We start from the raw sequence: 16,190 nt of genomic DNA, 5'->3' as shown, positions 1-16,190 counted from the left end.
GAATTGTGCATTAACAGGAGTCAGCAGTTTCCAGTGCTGCAATCTCATTACATTTACAAGGAAGGGATGAAGAGCAACAAAAAAAAATTAATTGGAGGCTTGCGATAGTTAGGACAGGAGCCTGGGCAAGGGCAGAATAAATCAGAGATCCATTTGACAGCTTTATGGCACTGGAGAGGGAGAAGTGGTTGACTTTAATGGGTGGAGATAGAAATGTTGAGTTACTTTATTTTTTCCTCTTTCTCCCTATGACACGCACTCCCCTCCCCCCCTCATCAGCTTAGGCACACAGCCCCTCACCCCTGAACTATTTGGCCTGGCTTGATATATTGAGTTAATTCAACCCGCTCTGTGCAATAATTCATGCGTTTCATGCATTCACTGTGATGCAGATGCAGTGTGGGGTGGATTTGTTCATTTTCTCTGTAGAGATTGCGAGCCTCTTTCCTCACACACACACACACACACACACACACACACACACACACACACACACACACACACACACACACACACACACACACACACACACACACTTCTGTTCTGCCTGTCACCTACTCTACAAACTGTCCCCACCCCCAGCTCCTCTCCTCAGCTCTTTGGAAGTTAATTTAGGTGAAAGAGTGTCCGTCTTCAGCAAGTAATTCTTGCAGTTTCAACAGTTTGTGTCCCTTTTCAGCAAGGAAAAAAACCCACTAAGCTTGGTCGATGCCAGCACAACAGCCCAGTACGCTCAAACGCTCCATCTTTCTCCCTACCTCCATTCTAAAGTCTCCTGGTCCTCGCCCTGCGGTCACATCCTGCCATCACCCCCCATCACCAAGTTCACTAAGGTCATCCCCACAAGGGGCCAACCCCTCCCCAACCTCCCTGCTGACTTAAGCCTTGTGCTTTTATAATTCGGGGGGAAATGCTGGCTACTAAAGCAACCGGTGAAGTGGCTTCTGCAGGGCAATGGGGCCCTGCTCTGTGTGCACTTATTTATTCTGGGCAGACCTCTGTGTGTGGTGTGTGGGGGTGGCATGTGTTAGTGCTCTAGGATTGTTGTATGCTTTTGTGAGCAGATGGATAAGGTCACACCTCAGAAGGCATTGTTTGCATATTATACCACATAGTGTATACAGAAGTGCCTGAAATGTAGAGCTGCAGTTAACATGTGAAATACGTTGAGCACAAGGTTGCAGAATAATGTAATGTGTTTAACTTGCATGTTTTGTCAGAGAAGATGTTCTCTGTGTTGGTAGGAAGTGAAAAGAAAATGACGAAAAGCAGCAAATGTTCACATTTGGGAAGCTGGAACCAATGAATGTTTGGTATGTGTGCTTGATAAATGACTGGAACAATTAAGTGAATAGCTGAGCCCTGCTAAAATCATTTGATTATGAGCGTGTATGAAGAAAAACAACTGTAGTTAACAAACTACACTAACAGGCATTTTGCTCTGACATTTCAATTAAGTCATCTGAAATTACAAGTGCAGCTCAAGCAGAAAGGTCTAATTAATCTCAATCTGGTACAAAAACCCAAAACAAATGTTTTGCACATTTGTAACTCTGTGTTCAAAGGCATGCCATCACTTTGCAAGCTCTGCTTTGTTTTCCTTCAGGTTTGAGCAGTGGCAGCGTTGGGTTTCTGCAGTGTTTCAGAGGCCTTGGCTAAGACCAGCCAGCCAAAGATAAACACTGAAAAGCATTTCCCCCCAGGCCTTGAACACAACTCAATATAAAGTTGAAGCCGTCACCTTCACTTTTACATGGAAACTCTCGAGCTGGAGTTAGCAGAAAGAGAAAAAAAACCTACTTCTTTACGTGGTCTGGCAGAGTTGCAGAGCACATTGTTTTCATTTATTTTATTTCAGTTGGCAAGGTAGGGGTGAGTTAAGTTTTTTTTTTCTGTTTTACTTTAGCAGTGGGAGGGAAAAAGGAGGTCACATTTGTTGGCAGTGCTGTGGGAGTGCACTGATACGAGTGCGAGGGCTTTGTGTCAGGAGACATTTTGTGGCAGACAGGACAGAAACCTAGCGCAGTGACAAGGGCTTTTCTGCACTTTAAAAGGCGTGACGACCCCCGTGACCCAGTGAGTTGAAATGGAGGCCACTGTCAACTCTCATGCCTGATTAAGAAAAAAAATCTCTGACAGCAATGGTTTCCTTATAAAAAAAAATACCAACAAAAAACCCAAACATCTGTGGGATGGCGATTTAGATTTTAAACAGTGTAAAAATTGTTTTTGTGTATGTTTTCATGAGGTCTGTGTCACTGCTGCTCAGACAGCACAACTGACCTAAATGATGAGGTGGTCAGTGTGACTTTAGTGTAAATACAATGCCATGATTCGTGTCCTCGTCCGTTGTGTTAGGGACTGTGTACTCTCAGGAGATCTCATTGACTTTTTCCTGCACTAATACAGAGATATGCACATCTTTATGTACCCTTTTCATCCTACACTTGATGCGTTTAAAATGCGGAACACTAATACTAAATTTGTAGATAAAGCTTATGACATTATATTGATAATAATGGTTTACTGGCCGCCTTTGATGTGTTGATGGTTGATAAATTATGCTTTGATTGGTCTTTCAAAGGCGACTCTTAACTGTAACAGATGGCAGCTTGCAGTGTAAAGTTTGCCAAACTTCTCTTCAGTTTATGTTAGTGCCTAGAAAATTAGTCAAGTAGCTGAAGCATCTATGAATAAGCCTTTATTTGTCACTTGTAGTTGTCCGCAGCGAAATAATTGTGAGTGGTTTAGAGAGTGGTGTACAACATTTTAATATATTATAGAAACTAGTAGACTGAAAAGTTCCTTGAAAGGATTCCTCTGGTTATATAAATACATTCATATTTTTTATACATGTGTTTAAATATATTGTGTAATAGCAACATGTAGAGCCCCTGCCCTGGCATTGTAGTAGTGTTCATTGCCCCAACTTTAGTCTTGTGGCTGCTTATTCTTTAGCATTTACCCCTAGATTTAAACTTATATTTATTTATTGGGTTGAATAAATTGAAGCTTGTGCAAGTGCTTTGGATCTCCTTCACAAAGACTGGACGTACTAGTTCTTTTCTACAAGGTTGACTTGAAGCATTTACCACTTTGATTAAGCTCTCTCTCTAGCTGTTTCAGCTGAGTGGCTGGCCTGCTTTTCCATCAAGCACTTGCTTGTTATCTGTCTTTGTTATTTCTCTTTATTTTAGAGGTGGTTATATGGATTGAGGTTAAGGTTTGGTGTTTGGTTATGGAATATATGATTTAAGTTTCTCACATGTCAGCTTCAGAGAAATGCAGGAACAGCAGAAACGCGACAACACCGTAGAGATTGCATTTGTTCGTGAGAGCTCCTACAATGCAGCCACATGTTTGATGATTCCTAAAAGCAGTCACACAAAGTAAAAAAAAACAAATCCCACACTATCTATTAAATGCATTTTAACTGATTTCTCGCACTTTAGTATTGAGGAGATGCAGAGACATGCTCCATCTTTGGAAAGAGTGGATGCTTCTGCACTCTAATCAATTCAGGTAGGGCAGCTTTATCTGTGGAGCTGCCACCAGAGCCACGCTGTACAATAACTCAAGGCGGGCATTTGAGAAGTGTGTGAGTTTGATCCTGTGCCAGGGTGATGAATAGCTGTTTTTTCTCTTTTGTTGCCCATCAGCACTTTTATTCTGCAGTTAATCCGCCAGGCCATGCGTACCTCCCCGCTGTAATTTTTCACCTTGCTGCGTGAGATTGTGTTTGTGCATTTGTGTGTGTTTCCCTATCCTGCTGTCAGTGGTTGGACTCATGCTCCCACACAAACACAACACCTGCATGTGCTCCGCCCTGCTGGGATTGGAGGTTGATTTAAAAGTGTGTGTGTGTGTGTGTGTGTGTGTGTGTGTGTGTGTGTGTGTGTGTGTGTGTGTGTGTGTGTGTGTGTGTGTGTGTGTGTGTGTGTGTGTGTGTGTGCATTGATAGGATTGGCATCTTGTGAAAAGTTAGTGGGGAGTGAGAGCCATATATAACATGTCAGCATGCACTAGTTGGGGGGAAACGCCTGTTACTGAGATGGGTCGGGTCTTAAAAGGATTGTAATCTTGTTACAGATAATGCAGCTTATCCACCTGTTTTACTACATCAGTGGATACTGGACTTTCTGCTCAGGCTCACCTCCCACTGAGACCATGTCCGCACTAAAATAATTACAGCTAACAACCCATTTTTTCCATTTATCGTGCCCTTCTGCATGCACCAATCTTTCTTCTCATTCAGACATGGATATTTTACCAAACATTCTGCAGATTGGATACATTGAAAAACTTTTTTTTCCATCTGGCTCCAGCTTGGCTGCTTGAGACAATCTCCTGCTGTTATTCCCAACACGAACGTCTCCAGTGGGTCCATGGAAAGCTCAGAAGCTTGAATTTCACATGAGAATTTAGGAAGTCCTGTAGTCTGTGGTCACCTGTGTTTTTGAAAGTCAACACACATGGTGTTCCTATTGTCACATGTTTGAGCTATTGTGATTGGTAATATTTAAACATTCCTGTGACTCCATCTGACTGCAGAGCTCCCTTTCAAGGTTGTCTCTTTGTGCACTTCTGGACCACTTCCAGCATAGCTGTTATTTTTAAATCTCTCTGTTCTTACCACTTGCATATGTGAATCTGTGGATTTATCTCTGACCTTGCACAGAGAGACAACATTAACTTTCATGCCAGCCAACCAGACAGCACTGTTCAGTGTCCCAGCCCTAAAGAGGCACGAACAGGAGATCAGGGTCGTGCATCATGAATGTGTCTGTCAACACAGACTTCTGCTGTAACATCGGCAGCCTCTAAGGGAAAATTGCACACCTGTTAACAACACAACATTAAGTCACAACTTGCCAAATTTGGCTTCTTGGACCTTCTTCCTTAAACGAAATTCAATGTCAGCATTTGACATAATGGAGGAGATCCAATATGTGTTGGAGATGCACAAATGTGGTGGTCAGAACTGTACTTTAAAGGAATGTCTGAAAAATGGCAGCCATCGTTAACGAGGAATGGTGGCAGGGGGTTATTCATAATACTAACAAAGTCTTATCTTTTGCTTGCCTTCCACTCATTCAGTTTACAGTTTACATAAGGTTCATTATTCTCCATCAAGACTTTGATATTTACGCAGATATAGAAGTTTGTCTTTTTCCTGTCCACAACTGCATAACATTTGAACTGGTTATTTTAATGCATCTTTAATCCTTGACACTCCATTCCTCTGATTGGTTGATTACCATGTTTGGGACCCTTAGTCCGCCTTTTACACAGGAAGAGTTTTTTGGCTTCACTGGCCAGATGTTGCCTTCTTCTAGAATGAAAGTCTTCTAATCCTACTTCTGTAGCTCACTGGATTAAGGACACTGTTTTTTTCTTAAACACAAAAAATGAAATACACATTAGGGGCATGTATTGACAAATTTTGTGCAGAAATGGCAATCTTTATTTCTTATTTGAGAGTCCTTCTGTGCTGCTATGAAGATTTGTGTATGTGGTTGAGCCGGGGTGAGAAAGGTGTTTGTGTATAGAAAAAAAAGAATGATAAAATTGATCAAATGATGTCAGCAGTTTTGAAATGCCCAAGAAATAATTTTAAATGGGGGATCAACCACTCAAAAGTGCTATGGTTTTTTAATGAGCTGACTAAAACTTGCTATGACCACAGCTCAAAACGGGCATCTGTAAGCAGTAGCTGTGGTGTGAGATCAGCTATGTTAAAATGATCTGATGACATAAAGCCTGTTGGAAATTTTCAATGGTAAAGTGTGGCTACTGAAGAACAGATGATCCCCACCTGATAGTTTCAAGATTACACCGAAACTGTGGTGGAGCTTTCAGTTAGATGAAGCTGGACCCCACAGACTTCACATTTCTTCAAGACAGGAAAAGCGGATTTTCCTGTCCTCACTGAAGAAAATCGTAAATCTGATGTTTGATTGATGCAATGCAGCAGAGCAGGGACAGCTTTTACGAACCCTTAATAAACTTACAATTTTATTCTCGATGAGCTCTCGCTACAGAAGATGGGAATATATGTAAATGAGAACAATGAGATGAGGAGAGCAGAATTTCTTTACTAGATGATGGCTGGGATTTGTGTATTTACTAAAAAAAAGAACAAATGTAGATGTTACCTTGTTTGCATGCGTTATGTGGACAAAAAACCCACTATTACACACGCTAAACAGCATTTTCAGATTTAGCTGGCTCAGTGTAAATGCAGTCTGAGTTGCCGTCTTCATCCCCACTCCACCCCCCAAAAAACATCTTGGTCACTTACATTAGATCTCTTGCAGTAGACGGGTTATAAGCATACTGCACATAAAAATGGTTAATGAGGTGTAAGTGGAATGACCTGAAATTCTGTACAGAGCTTTACACCCCAACAGAAAACCTCACCACCTCTCATTTCTCTAGCTTTTCAGACTAGCTCTGATTAGGGAGTTCAGAATCCTTGTGGTCATATATTAATACAAGCCTGAGCACTTTGAGGCCCTCCTCAGCCTTGCGCTTGCCGCATCGCTTCATGGCGTTGCGGCTAGCCTGCCTCCAGAGAGCTGTTCTACATACGGCGGACAAGGAGCACAGCTTCACGCAAAAGCCTGCTGAGACTCTACACCATTTATCTCTCAGCTGCAAGGTTGGGCCAGTACTAATTGACTGAGCCGTGTGTGTCTGTATGTGTGTCTGTCAGTCTTGGTCCCTTGAAGCATGGCATATTAGTAGAGCTTGAAATGATAGGATGTGGTGGTAAAGAGAGAGGTAGGCCAACCTTGTGTTGCAAGCCCTTCCAAGGGGGCTCGGATGAAAAGCTCTCCTGTTAGTCAGTTATTGGCTGTGGTTCTCCAAAATGTAGCCAGTAAAACTGCTGTGGGAGCAGACAAACCACACTGCTGATGCTGCATTTAAAGGAAAATATCCGTTAATTACAATGCATGAGTTTTTTTGTAATTATGAGCATCACTGATGTTAGTTATATAACGTATAACATCAGTCAGATGATATAATAAATGGCAAGCAAACCCACTTAATCAGTGGGTGAAAACTGTGTGCGCCAAATACATCAGATGGCAGGTGAACTAGGAAGTCAGTATTTATACAGTGGTGGATGTTTGCAGTGCACAGGGTTTGTAGTAATGTTACAGTTAGCGTGAATGACTGAGTTGATTTAAAACATGAATTTCCTGGCCACACATATCACGTTACCACGTTTCAGCAATTAGGTTTTCCTTTTTCTTTGAACACATTACCAAACAAATTGATTGTCAAAACTACAAAACGTTCGACAATCTGGAATCATCCGTAAATGTTCATGGCAGTGTGAATCTCATGTCTGCTGCAGCACACCCTTCACTCTCTTTCTCTGTGTTCCTCTCACCACTCTGCTCTGGACTTTATCAACATGTTGTTTGACTTGGCTTCCACCCAATGTAAGCCCAAGAACAGCACGGAGTTGGCCGTTTCATCGTCCACAGGGAGAAGGGTGTGTGTGTGTGTGTGTGTGTGTGTGTGTGTGTGTGTGTGTGTGTGTGTGTGTGTGTGTGTGTGTGGGTGTGTGGCGTGTTCATGGGCACGTTCTTGGGGGAGTGGAAGAACCTCGTTCTCCTGGATCAGGAAGCTCTGAATCATGCTGGCTCTTCCTGGAAGGACCCAGAGGGAGCCAGGCTGAGCTGGACTCTGGCAGGCTGTCTGAGCCGGAGCCTGGCCTCTCACTGACACCAGGCTGGTGGTGAGTGCAGTTCTTACCTCACCCTCACAAGGCAGGCCACACCTTCCCTCTGCTCACCAGGTTGGCACGCTGCAGGCGTTTTCCTGTACTGGGAAGTGTTTTCAGCTTTGGCTCTGGCTGTGCTGTGTGCTGATAACCCCAGCCTTTGGAACACTGAGAAACAAGATTTTATTGATTGGACGTAAATAGCACAAGGTGGGCTACAGTGGAATACATTTTGAGACTAAATTTTCATTACTGATAGCAGTAGTTGAACAATTCTGGAGTCTGAAGGCATTCACTTTAGCATGCTTACCAAGCTAAATATAAGTGTGTCAAGCTGTCACCTGCCTACGCTGTCACAGGCCTTGTTTGGTTCATGGAAATCACACTCTCCACAGCCTGAGGTGCTGAGGATCTTAGGCATGAAAGTTGATATTAATAGTTGAGCCGGGTTGGTGCTGGAGGGTGTCCACACCTTCCTGTTTTCTCTTTCTTTGTTTTGGCCCACTGCTGACAGATTTACCTCTAGAGGAACTCCAGCATTTGAAAGGGAAAAATGGTCTCCATTGTTCAAAGGGGGCTCTAGTGGAAGGAAAACACAGGCCTTTTTTGAAGAAAATAACAAGGGGGTAATAATGGTTTGAGATTTCAATAGTAAACAACCTTGTCATTGAGACTAGTGTTTGTTATTTCTAAAGGAAATTGAGAGGATAGAGGTATTTTTCCAAGTGAAGTGTGCCTCTTTGGCTGGAAGTGTGAACTTTAGCTCGCTTTGAGGAGGTTTTCATTTCGGAGTCTCTGAAGAGGCTTGCTGAGCTTCAGCTTTTGATAGGAATCAGCAGTAAGAGGGATGGATATTGCTGTGCGTTTTCCTGCTGCACACTGTCAGATAACCTGAACCGGTTGTCTCGTCTCACAATTTTCCTGTCAAACTCCACAGGGAAATTAAGTCAGGAGAAGTAACTGCATAAGTTGTCCAACTCTATCTTAAAGCTGCTATTTTGTGCTTTTACTGTTTTGGCAAAGATCCTCGCAGAGCTCAAATTGAGACATTGCATTGAAATTGTAGCGTCAGCTGGGAAAGAAACTAAGATAAATACAGACTTTAAATTGTATTTGACATGTCTTTTGAAAGATCACATAAAGCTTTTCTGTATGAGACATAATTTGGCAACTTACTAAAAATAACCAGTTAGATAATCTAACTTTCTAACCATCCTTTCAATACAGATAAAATACACTGCCTCTCACTGCTGTTTTTTTTTTACTCAGAAACTCATTCATCATCAAAAGTAAATCAATACCCCATTGTCCGGATTCATTCCATTTGAAGATTGATAAAATCCTTGTTGTTTCACTGTGGTTTCTGTGTTTTTGCCAGATACTGAAAATGTGTATTGATTGACTATAAAAGATTGCCAAACAGTGGATGGGTTCGTAGTTACATAATGCAATTCAAACAACTCTAAATCAAGAGACTATTCCCATCTAATCCTGTAGTACCTCATTTTAATCATTGAAGATCTGCACCACGCGTCTTATTATTTTATATTTTAAAAAAACCGCAGCAGCTGTTGAAGATTTTTCGTCATAATTACTAAACAAATATTGAAATCAGCTCAAACTAGAAAGAGCTACGAGCGTGTACCTGTGCCAAGCCTCAGCAGTCTCCACATTTGTTTTTCCTAATAGAAAATGTTCACAAGTTTGTAATCTGGATCTTTATCGGATTAGACATGATAAACAATTGTGGGATGTATGTGCCAGGCTCATTTCTTGTTTCAATCAAGTAAGTGCCTCGTGTGAGAAAACGAGTGCCATATGAAGGGAATCCTTTTAAAGCAATTACAAATACTATGAGCTGCGATCTCCATTTGTTTTCATTATCAGAAGATTTGGATTAATATTCTGTTCCTGTTTGTCATTCATTTTTATTTAATAATGGTTTCAGGTCTAATAGATAAGCACCGAAAACTAATCGCTGATTGGTTTGTTACTAGAGCAACTTTTTGTTATAATTCTGACATATGCAATACCACACATTGCTAGTTCTGGCCTGGAGCTCCTTTTCCCTTCAGAGCTGTCTTAATCCTTCATTGCAGAGATTCAGCAAGTTGCTGGAGTTTTTGGTCCATATTGACATGATAGCATCACATGCTCTATTGAGATCTGGTGACTGGGGAGGCCATTTGAAAACAGTGACCTCATTGTCATATTCAGTTAGCCATTTTGAAATGATTGGAGTTTTGTGACATGGTGTGTTATCTTGTTGGAAGCAGCCATCAGAGGATGGGTACTGTGTGGTCATGTTCAGCAGCGATACTTAGGAAGGCTGTTGCAGTTATATGTTGATTGATTGATAGTAAGGAGGCTGTGGTTTCCCAAGAAATGATCCCCCACAACATTACACGCTCGTCTGCATAGTCTGGTTGTAGCGAATGATTATTTGAGTAGCTGTTTCCTTCATGTTAGCTTGAAGCAGTCTGGGTATTCTTCCCAATCTGATGCTCAGTTTGAACTAAAGCATGTCATCTTTGTCATGTCTACATGCGTAAAGCCATCAAGCTGCTGCCATTGATTGGCTGATTAGATAATCTGCATTAACAAACAGTTAAACAGGTACAACTGTTATATCTGAAGTAGGGCTGTGCGATATGACCAAAATCTCATATCCCGATATAAGAATTCTATCATCCCGATAACGATATAAAAATGTAACATTTTCTGTAAATTATGTGAATCTCGGGCAGCTCGTCTTGTGGGAAGTGTTTCCAGCTGCGCGTCATGTAGCTGGAGTCGAGTGTTTTAACCGATGCATGAAACTATACATTTTTAGACATAAGTTGTAACAGCCGCTGTTTTCTTTGTGAGTATTTATTACACGGCGTGCTGCGGGGAAAAGCCTGTTCTAACGTTTGAGTCTAAGGTTTATTTTTTAGCACCTGGCGGCTCTTTTTTTTTACTTCTTATCCATAAATAATCTGCTCTTTCACGTGATTCAGTTTAATTTGAAAAGTCTCAACAGGATCTTGAGCTTTATTGTGAAAGGTTTATGTGGTACATAAACAAGCGGACGCGATGGTGTTACCGTCGTTGTTGCTAACGACAAAACATAAAAACAGGTGCTTGTCCATCCATAGTGTGGTTATAATAAATATAAGAGAAATAGAGAACTTTAAGAAATTAATATAGCCACTACAGTGACCATCAAAACTGAGAAAAAATATTGCCGTAAACAGTTTATTTTGAGACACCGCGAAACAAACGATATATCATTATAACAGCCCTAATCTGAAGCATCCAGTGAGTTATATTGACCGACAAATTAGACAAAAAGTGCAACTTGTTGTTTTAGAATAATCAAGCAGAAGTCTCAGCAGCTATCATATTTTAGTCTAAGCATTAAGAGTCAGTGTATGCAATTGTCAGTGGCTGAAAACTCTCATGTTTTGACCCTGAGAAATAAAACCTAGGCCTGTTTGCTTTTGATGTGGATTGGAAACATGCTGAGTGTGGATTTTCTGGATTTATCTATCACTTAAATGTTTCATTGAGAAAATCCCCAATAAATGAATCCCCACGCTGTCGGGCATTAACTGACGTTTGTGGAAATGTATCACCGTTAGATATATAAATGTCAGAACCTGTCTGGTGAAGAAAAAAGAGACTCCCCCTTCAGCAGCAAGCCCAGGGCTTCACTAGCACTTGCTCAAATCCTTAGAAAGTAAAGCCTTACTGGAGCAGACCCCAAGGCTTAATGTCAGCAAATTAATTATGGATTCACCCAATTAGTTCACAAACTGCACTGTGTTCTAGGGAAAATGATCATTCCCCCAAATGATGTCTCTCTTCAGTCTTTGTCCTACTGTGCGTTGCGTCTCTCTTAGAACCGCGAGTGTGCATGCCGGCGTGTGTGAAGCGACACGCAGCAGGCAGGTAGCCTGACCTTTTTAATTATTCAATCTCCCAAACTCATCCTCAGACACTCTCATACCGTCCAACCTTCAGTTTAGCTTTCAGTTTAGCTTTTTAACTACTCCTGCCTGTCTAAATATATTTCTGTCTTTCTTAAAATAAAACATCCTGTGTGCTCTGTTTTTAAAGCTTTTCTAATCACACTGATCTGTGTCAACACATGAAGTGATGCTGTAACTCGAGTGACTCATTTGACAGTGTGAGATTGCCTTTGCTCAGTCTGTACACCCCCACCCTGTCTGATAAAGCATGTAATTATTGCTATCTAATGAAAGTCGGTCAGGGACGTTGCTCATATCTATTTACCAAAGCAAAATTATTTTCTTATTTCATCATCATTAAATTTCATCGCATTACAAGATGATGCTGCAACAAATGAATTTTATTTGGATTATTATTATTTTTTTCACATCCTCCTATGGTTAAAATCACAATGTTGGGTGGAGAATAACCAGGACAGAATAGAATTAATGCTTTCATTATTGATGACTGTATACGTTGGGTTTTTGATGTGTTAATTAATTGTTCGGTGAATAAAAGATCAAAGTAGAGCGCAAAATGCCAATCACAAGATCACCTAACAGTTTCTTCTGCCTTAAAAAAAGGTCAAACAAAGCCACAAAACCAAATGATGTCACTTACTTTATGTCTCAGCCTTGTGGTCTTCCTCAGTACATTAAAGGAAATAGAGGTCATATGTTTGGCAGACGATTGGCTTAGAGAGTCACATGGCTATTGACTTCCTGATCTGATATACATCTTTCTGATAACTAAAACCAGAATTGCACAGATCCGAATCTCCATTATACCACCTGCATTATTGCTCAATTCAATGACTTGTCATCAGCAACATGCGGTGTCTATAAACTGTTCACCTGCTCTCTGTTGTAACCTCACATATGCCTCCATATAAATGTGAAGGTTAATAGCCACACGAGGACCAAAGAGTCCTTCTAGGAAGATGATCAGAGTTATTGACTTCACATGTCTGTGTCATTAACGTTGTGCTTGATCGCTGCGCCGCTGCACATAGATTAAGCTTAGACACGCCCCCTATGTCAGTGCCAACTCAGGAAGTTAAATGGTATTAAAACCACTAAACATATCTATGGCAGCATATGTGTTACTTTTTTATTCACATATGTGTGATAAAAACACGTAACCTTTAACTTTGTTAAACCGATACATTAATAAATTAATATAACATGAGCCAGATAAAAGAATAACATTGAATAAAAAATTTAATTTAAGTCGAGAAAATAATAATGGATTATAGGTTAAAACTTCAAAAGTTCAGCACCCAGCAGCTGCATAAAACTTTAAAAATATGCTTAAGCTTAGCAAACAATCTCCCTATTTCAGTTGTAATAATACTAGGAGGTGTGAAAAAATGAAGGGGTCCTGAGACGGCCTTTTCTTATTGATTTGTTGGTGTTTTCTTCTGTCATAAATCACTTTACAACGAGATCAGTCATTTGAGACTGTTTGTCTTTGTGCTGTATTCGAAACCCCCGCTAACTGACTGCCCTTCCCCCACATCTGCGTACCATACATACTCTGACAGGGATCTCTGTGTGCCCCTGACATTGAGCAGAGTTTGCAGACTGTGATTGTGCTCACGGGTGAAGCCATCCTTGGGAGACAGAGCCGGCTGTCACAGATATGGATTCGTTCATTTAATGTTTTGGTGTCTCGCGCGCAAATGTTTCCCTTTCAGTGAGCTGTGGCCACGCAAGCGGGGGAGTTTTATCGATCATCTGACTTTTAATAGCTCTTAAATATTAAGATTCATGTATATGACCTTTGTGTTTGAATTGAGTGTGCAAAATTCCTGCCTAAATACCCTCTCATGCACTGCTGGCTGCACTGTCAGGCTTGTTTCACTTTTTCTTTTATAGTATTGAGAAATTGAACTCTTGATTCATGTGAGTTTTTCTTCTTTTTTTTTTTGGAAAATGAAACAGTTCTCAAACCACAGCTTATAGTTGATTGTCTAACAGAAAAGAAACAGGCATATAGATGGGGAAGGTTTGGCCTCTGTGCGGGTCTTGTTAGCTTCTGTGAATCCTCCTCTTCTCAACTTCCCACCCTCTCTGTCGCTCTCACTCTTTATGTCACACACACACACAAGTGGATGGCCCTGGAACAAGGGCCGGTGATTGATAACTCTGTGCGAGAGACCTCAGAGGCAGCGGCACTACAGAGAGATGGACAGATGAAAGGGGAGAGGGAGGAGGGACTGAGAGGAGACTGAAATGAAGTAACAGGGTGAGGCCTTCCAGCAGCAGTTAACATACTCCAGCCGGGGTACCATATTGTTAAAAAGGCACCCTGGAAGTAACCTTGTGTGCGGCTTCCTCTCGTCAAAATCATTCTTTTCTCTGCCATGACAGTAACTTAAAGATTACTCAGCTGAACAGGAAAATGATTAGCCTTTTCCACCTCTGCAGGGATTATTTTTAATGGACCCTTCTTTATCCAGGTTGTATGTTGTTGCATTTATGACCTGCTAAAGATCTTTAAGCATTTAGGTTTCCCATAAGTCCATAAAGGGAAAGAACTGAAATCATTAAAGGAGGCTTATAAACAGAAAACGGTTTTAGAGGGGACAAAATGGTGTGGCAATGTACGCTTAAATAGGAACATGTGGAGGATTTTTTCCTCAAGGAAAGGCTGCATACAAGTCTTTATACCTCCTGGTGTGATAGCTCTGCATGGTCCCATATGTGCAGAGGTGTCCTGATAATGTCACATTTCAGCACCACCCACAGTAGCATGTAGTTTCACATTTGAATAGCCAGTTCTGATGAATAGCACAGGTCGGCTCAGATCCACAACATATGAAATCTTTACCTTCTCACCCTTCTCGTGTTTTTTACCCTCGATATTTGACCACACAGGACCGATGAAGACTTTGTGTAATGACTTTGCTGTGATGCTTTCTGACACAAAGAGATATTTCAGTGATCTCAGCACTTTGTGAGAGCAAAGGCGCCTCAGGCTCTGGTCCTGGATGAGCACAATGTGGGATATGAGTGTTTTGAGAGAGAGAACGTTTAATCCCTGTTGTGCTGCAATAATTTAGTTCCATTTGACTCAAATGCTTTTCCCCGCTTTCCTTTGTAACAAAGATGCAATTGTACAAATAATTGCCTGCATGTCTGTGAGTGATAGCGAATTAAAAAGGCTTTGTCGGGTTACATTTTCAGACAGCTCAAAGTTACAAACTTCTCTTTATCTGAAATGGCAACTGTGATTATGTGTGCAAGGCCAAATCGTGGCCAAGCTAAAGTTATTTGAAGTTCAGTAATCATCTGGCTTCATATTGTGTGGATGTGAACATGTGTTTCTCTCTGGGTAGATTCTAACTACCCTCTATTGGTCTGAACGTGTCATTACATGACAGTCCATCTTCAGGTTCGACACATCACTTTATCAGATGATAAATTTCCCCTCTCCAGTCTTATCAGCTTCCTTCACATCGACTGTCGTCAGACTGAGCATTTCTGCGCTTGCTTTGTTTTGAAAAACTTTCACGGCAAAAAAAGGGAAGAAGTAGACTGAGTTGAGATACCTCAAATGTCACAGTGATCAATAAGAAATGTGATGAGTGACAAGTTAGATGGAGCTTCACATGAGTATTTGTCAAGGAAAGAAAACACACTTCAAACAGGGGAAAAGTGGAGCTTTTAGAGCACTGAAGTTTTGTCACTTTTTAGAGCAAATGGAGCACTTTGTCACCAGCAGTGTCTGAGTGCATGTGTGTGAAGCTGTGTGATTCACTGATTTCCTGTATATCTATTGCCTGCAGCTTCCCAGACTCTTTGTGAAGAAGAGGCTGTGGGACTTTGTAGTCAAGGCCTCTTTAATGCATTCCTGTGTCAGAGATTTTTTTGGTGCTTTTACATCAATGATGTGTGTATATACAGTAACTACGTGTGTGTGTGTGTCTGTGTGCGCCCGCGTTGCTTTAAGCCAAGTTTCTTTGTGTTTGTGCCTTTTGTGTAGGTGTATGTGCCGAGGCGGTATGCCCCGGGGAGTAGTGCTGACAGTGCACTAGGAGTCTGAACCTTGTCAGTATTGGTGGCTCAGGAGGAGAGATACCCTGCTGTGCGGAGCAGAGCCCTGCCGTCCTGTGCTGTGCCGCGTTTGACGCCATGTCCCTGACTGACAAACACAAAGTGAAGAGACAGCGACTGGACCGAATCTGTGAAGGTAAAGTTTTGTGTATGTACCCATCTTAAACTTTTTTTGCACTCCCGACTCACATTTTCCTGCACTGCTCTTCTCTCTACCTTCGCGCCAGTTTTTGTTGTTTCAAGAGCTACTTTCAGTACGTACAAGCAGGCCTCCAGATTTTGCTGTAAATTAACTTTGACTGGGTGTCAACTGGGTGTGATGATGATTCTTTATATTTGGAGCTGCGCTGAACCAAAATCCTGGTTTGATGGTCTACATATTGAGGTTTAAAGTGACCTCAATT

The 16,190-nt window shown here is 41.4% G+C and overlaps 1 protein-coding gene across 3 annotated transcripts in view; it reads left to right on the top strand.

Annotated features, from left to right (window-relative positions):
- LOC308391075 (C-terminal-binding protein 2) overlaps window positions 1-16,190 on the top strand; it is a 94,718-nt gene that overhangs the window by 24,896 nt on the left and 53,632 nt on the right. For 2 of the 3 annotated variants that reach the window (XM_080873518.1, XM_080873519.1), the window contains exon 2: window positions 15,716-15,934. In XM_080873518.1, coding sequence (XP_080729644.1) covers window positions 15,865-15,934 — 70 coding nt within the window. In that variant the 5' untranslated portion in view covers window positions 15,716-15,864. The remainder of the gene's footprint in view (window positions 1-15,715; window positions 15,935-16,190) is intronic. The other variant, XM_080873520.1, reaches the window with a different exon arrangement.

This window comes from Rhamphochromis sp. 'chilingali' (genome assembly GCF_963969265.1).
Source record: "Rhamphochromis sp. 'chilingali' genome assembly, chromosome: 22".
NCBI lineage: Eukaryota > Metazoa > Chordata > Actinopteri > Cichliformes > Cichlidae > Rhamphochromis > Rhamphochromis sp. 'chilingali'.
Note: the sequence above shows the minus strand (reverse complement) of the source record. Positions and strands in the feature narration are given on the sequence as shown.